Source organism: Propithecus coquereli, unplaced genomic scaffold, assembly GCF_000956105.1.
Source record: "Propithecus coquereli isolate 6110/MARCELLA unplaced genomic scaffold, Pcoq_1.0 Scaffold61, whole genome shotgun sequence".
Lineage (NCBI taxonomy): Eukaryota > Metazoa > Chordata > Mammalia > Primates > Indriidae > Propithecus > Propithecus coquereli.
Window position 1 is genome coordinate 6,791,780 of NW_012152063.1, and position 4,108 is coordinate 6,795,887.

Here is a 4,108-nt window from a genome sequence, read left to right on the forward strand (position 1 = left end):
TATATTAAGCAGCAGTTTAAGGTAGTCAATGTTAAATTCATTCATCATCCAAGACTTCTATTTTTCTTTTATAAAAAATAGCTTGAACTGTTGTATTCCATATTAATACTGTCTTAGAAATATCAGAAATTCAATAGCATTGCAAGTTGAGTGTTGTTTGTATTCAAATACACAGCTCTTAGGAAATGAGACCAATAAACAAAGCAATACATTCTATTCTATATTTTTACACAGAACCTAAAAATAAATTTGATATAAAATATTCTGACTCATTATTGCCACGGACAAATCAGAAGTATATCAATATTTTGTGCTAGTCCCACATTCGAGACCCTGGCTTCTTAAACTTTCTTTAAAAAATTAGTTGCCCCTAATGTTTTATAGAAATTTCACATTAGACTGTAATATTTGTGTTTTCCATTTGCTTCAAGGTGTTACATTACTTTAACTCAATCACTTCATCTCACTATGAGTGGGGCTCCAGCTGGTCCAGCGGGGACAGGGAAAACAGAAACCACCAAAGATCTTGGACGTGCACTTGGCATGATGGTTTATGTATTCAACTGCTCAGAGCAAATGGACTACAAAGTAAGAAAATGATGTATTCTAACGCCATTATTCCTGATTGGACATGATTCGACGTAAAAGCCCCTTCTGTTAAATTCTGAATGCTTCCCTCCATTGTTTTAGTCCATAGGAAATATCTACAAGGGATTGGTGCAGACAGGAGCTTGGGGCTGCTTTGATGAGTTCAACCGGATTCCTGTGGAAGTCCTGTCAGTGGTGGCAGTACAAGTGAAAATGATTCACGATGCCATCAGAAACAGCAGAAAGAGGTGAGTGGCACGTGGCTTTTCTCTTGTTGCTAGTAGAAAGAGTAACATGGAATGAAGCAGGTAACCTCACCTTCAGAGTCTGTTGCTGCCTCTCCCTGTCTTACGAAATGGATTAAGTAAGAGTCCAGTTAATTCTGAAGAATTATTTTGAATATCCTCCCATTTTTTATTAGTGGTTTTTAAGTGTTGAATACAACTAAAGTACACTACATTACTTTAATTGCTTAAAAACAAACAACTTCTGTGATGCTAAATCCAGCAATCAGTGCTCAGGCCGCACCTTTCTTGGCTTCTGGCAGCCTCTGCACAATTGAACACTCCTGCTGCAGGACACTCTCCACTTTTCTCTCCCCTCAAGGCTGCTTCCTTGCTGGTTTCTTCTCCTATATAAAATGGGGAAAACAAGAGTACCTACCTTATAGGTTACTGTGATGACAAGTGCCTGGCACCTGGTACCATGTTAGTGTTTGCTATTTATTATCATTACACCCTAACCTATTAATATTAGATATCACAGGGCTCAGTTTTAGACTCCTTTTCTCTGTTAATATTTTCATCCTTGGTGGTTTCATACAGTCCTATGACTTTTAAAAGCCACCTTTGTGCTGCTGACTACCAGATATCTACACTTCTTTCCCCTCATCTCTGGATCGACCTAAACAACTGCCCATTGGGGTATCTCACTCTACTTGATGCCTCATTGGCTTCTCATACTTAATATCTCCAAAATAAAAATCCTAGTCTTTCCACCAACACCTGCTTTGTTAGTTGTCCCATCCCAGTGGATTCTACCTTCATGTTCTTCCAGTAACTTGGGCCAAAAACTTTCAAAATATATCCTAAACCTAACTACTTCTCAACATGATGCCATACTCCAAAAGGCAAAACACAGCTAGCACTTAGGCTTTGATGGCTTGATCTGAGAAATAAATGTCTCAGTACACAGCACAGTTCTGGTCCTCTTTGTAACCAATTTTTTTTTTTTTGTCCACAGTACAACCTCATTTATCTGGCCTACCCATTCCCCCCACTTTTTAGGGGATTATGCTCAGCTGGCTCTCTTGTGCATAAGAACATTTTCAATCTGTCAATCAGGGAAGGATTAGCTAGAGCCTCTTGGAATTGTGAATCTGTCATAGAAATTTCCAGTTTCTCAGTAGATACTTCTGGATGTTCCTGCTTTCTAGAAGCCTCTCAGTCCTTCCACCACGTTGGCCTGTGACACCAGTTTTTTATGGCCAGGTGTCTGTTGCCTGGCCTGCCCCTACTCTAATGCCATGTTAGAGAAGTTCGCTTCTTTCATCTTGGATCCCCAGCCATATTTTATTTAACTTTTAGTCAAAATCTTATTTATGTAACCCAGATGTCATTTGCAACCCTCTTTTCTTATGGAGATTTATGTAACTGATCCATGCAATGATTCTAAAAATTCCCAACCATACTCCTTGATAGTCTCCGCTGCATGTCTGAGTCGTGTCCCTTCATCCTTATGCTAGCCTGTCTGCAGACAGCAAAACTCCTTCATGATTTTGAGTTTATTAAATTCTCTTTACACTTGAGGATTTAAGAGATGGGACCATGCTTCAATCACAAAGCTTTCCGGCATTTTGCTGGCTCTACCCGCTGGAGGTCCACATCTTTGACTATGGCTGTCCATGCTATGTACAGCAGGAGGGTAGGCAAAAGCAGCCTTGCCAGGCCTGTCTGCCTTCCCTAGCTTGACATTCTGGGGAATGAAGATTCCTCTGTTTTTTCATTTTGACTGTAGACAATCCACCTGCTCTCAATTACCTAGTGTCTAAGAAGCTCTTAGTTCTAAACATTGTAGTTTCTTTCTCAGTATCTTTTTCCCTCCTATTTTGTGATATAGACTCAGATCCTGAACTACGTCAGCTCCCCCCTCTCTCCACAAGAGGTGGGCCTTCTATCTTGCCTCGTTTACCCTCATTTGAAAGTTTTCTTCTGCTCGTGTCTTGGTCTGGCATCTGTAGCAGGTTACCATCCTGTTGCCCTGGCCATCAGCAGCCTAACTGGACCATTGGAAATCTCTCTGAAAATCTTTCACTGTTTCTCCAATGTCTTCCAGTGATAATAATAGCAATCGTCACAGCTAACATTTAGCCATTTATATTTGTAATCTCTTAAATCTTCATATAATCCAATCAGGTGTGTAATGTTATTATCTTTCTTCTTTTAACTAGATGAGGGAATTGAAACATGGAGAAGATTATTAACATGACAAAAGTGCTATCGCTGGACTCTGAACACTCATAGTCTGGCTCCAGAGCTGCCTATAATCACCACCACGTTATTCTACTTCTCAGTAATACTCTGTAGATATTTGTTGAATAAATGGGAGGAAGGAAGGAAAGGAGGGGGGAGAGAGAGGGCGAGTAAATAGGCAAAATAAAGACTGAACAGGGAATCCCATTCTGTTCTTAGCATGGGCGTTCTCCATCTGCGCAGCGTCCCGTTCAAGGAATTGGAGTCCACACTGAAGGCAGAAATGCCATCACCTTTCATTAAATGTTAAAGTAATCCAGTCCTCATTTCTGCATTCCAGGATACTATGGCTATGCTAACATAAAAAAGAATGCTTCTCATATTTGTAATTCCTCTGGGGGGAGAAGAGGGTATTTTTAATAAACACACTTCAAAGCATATTCAAAATATGTAAGTTTATGAATTTTAAAGGAAATCACACAGAATAAACAGCTTCCTAATAATAATTTGCATTTTACAGTGGTTTGCATTTGTCAATGTGTATTCATATTCAATGAACACCTTTAATTTCATCAACATTCTTTTTACGGTAGATTTGTATTTCTTGGGGAAGCTATCACACTGAAGCCATCAGTTGGAATATTTATTACTATGAACCCGGGATATGCTGGTCGAACTGAATTACCGGAAAATCTCAAAGCTCTTTTCAGGCAAGTGTTACGCTTTGTGGCTTAGCATCTGGTACGCTCATGCCACCTAACGTTGTTGGTTTGCACTGTTACGTGATTTGTTTTTCCTCAAGAATTCCTAGGGAAAACTTTCCCTTATTATTTCTTTGGGACCTTTTTATAGACAGAATTTTCACCATGATAAGTTAGCCCTTTTGAATTATGAAACCAAAAATCAAAGTCAGTATTTAAAAGTTGCATGGCACATTTGAATATTTAATATTAGATCTTTTGTTATCATATTTTACTATAACATAATTTTCATAAATTCTGAAAGATTTGGAAAGTATAGAAAAGAATAAAGAAAAAATTACAGTGTCA

General features: G+C 38.8%; 1 protein-coding gene across 1 annotated transcript in view; it reads left to right on the forward strand.

Moving 5' to 3' along the window:
* The window catches only part of DNAH11 (dynein, axonemal, heavy chain 11), a 342,929-nt gene that overhangs the window by 138,348 nt on the left and 200,473 nt on the right, over nt 1-4,108 (forward strand). Inside the window, exons 32-34 of the mRNA XM_012659401.1 lie at nt 432-588; nt 691-836; nt 3,653-3,769. Of these exons, the coding sequence (XP_012514855.1) occupies nt 432-588; nt 691-836; nt 3,653-3,769 (420 nt within the window). The remainder of the gene's footprint in view (nt 1-431; nt 589-690; nt 837-3,652; nt 3,770-4,108) is intronic.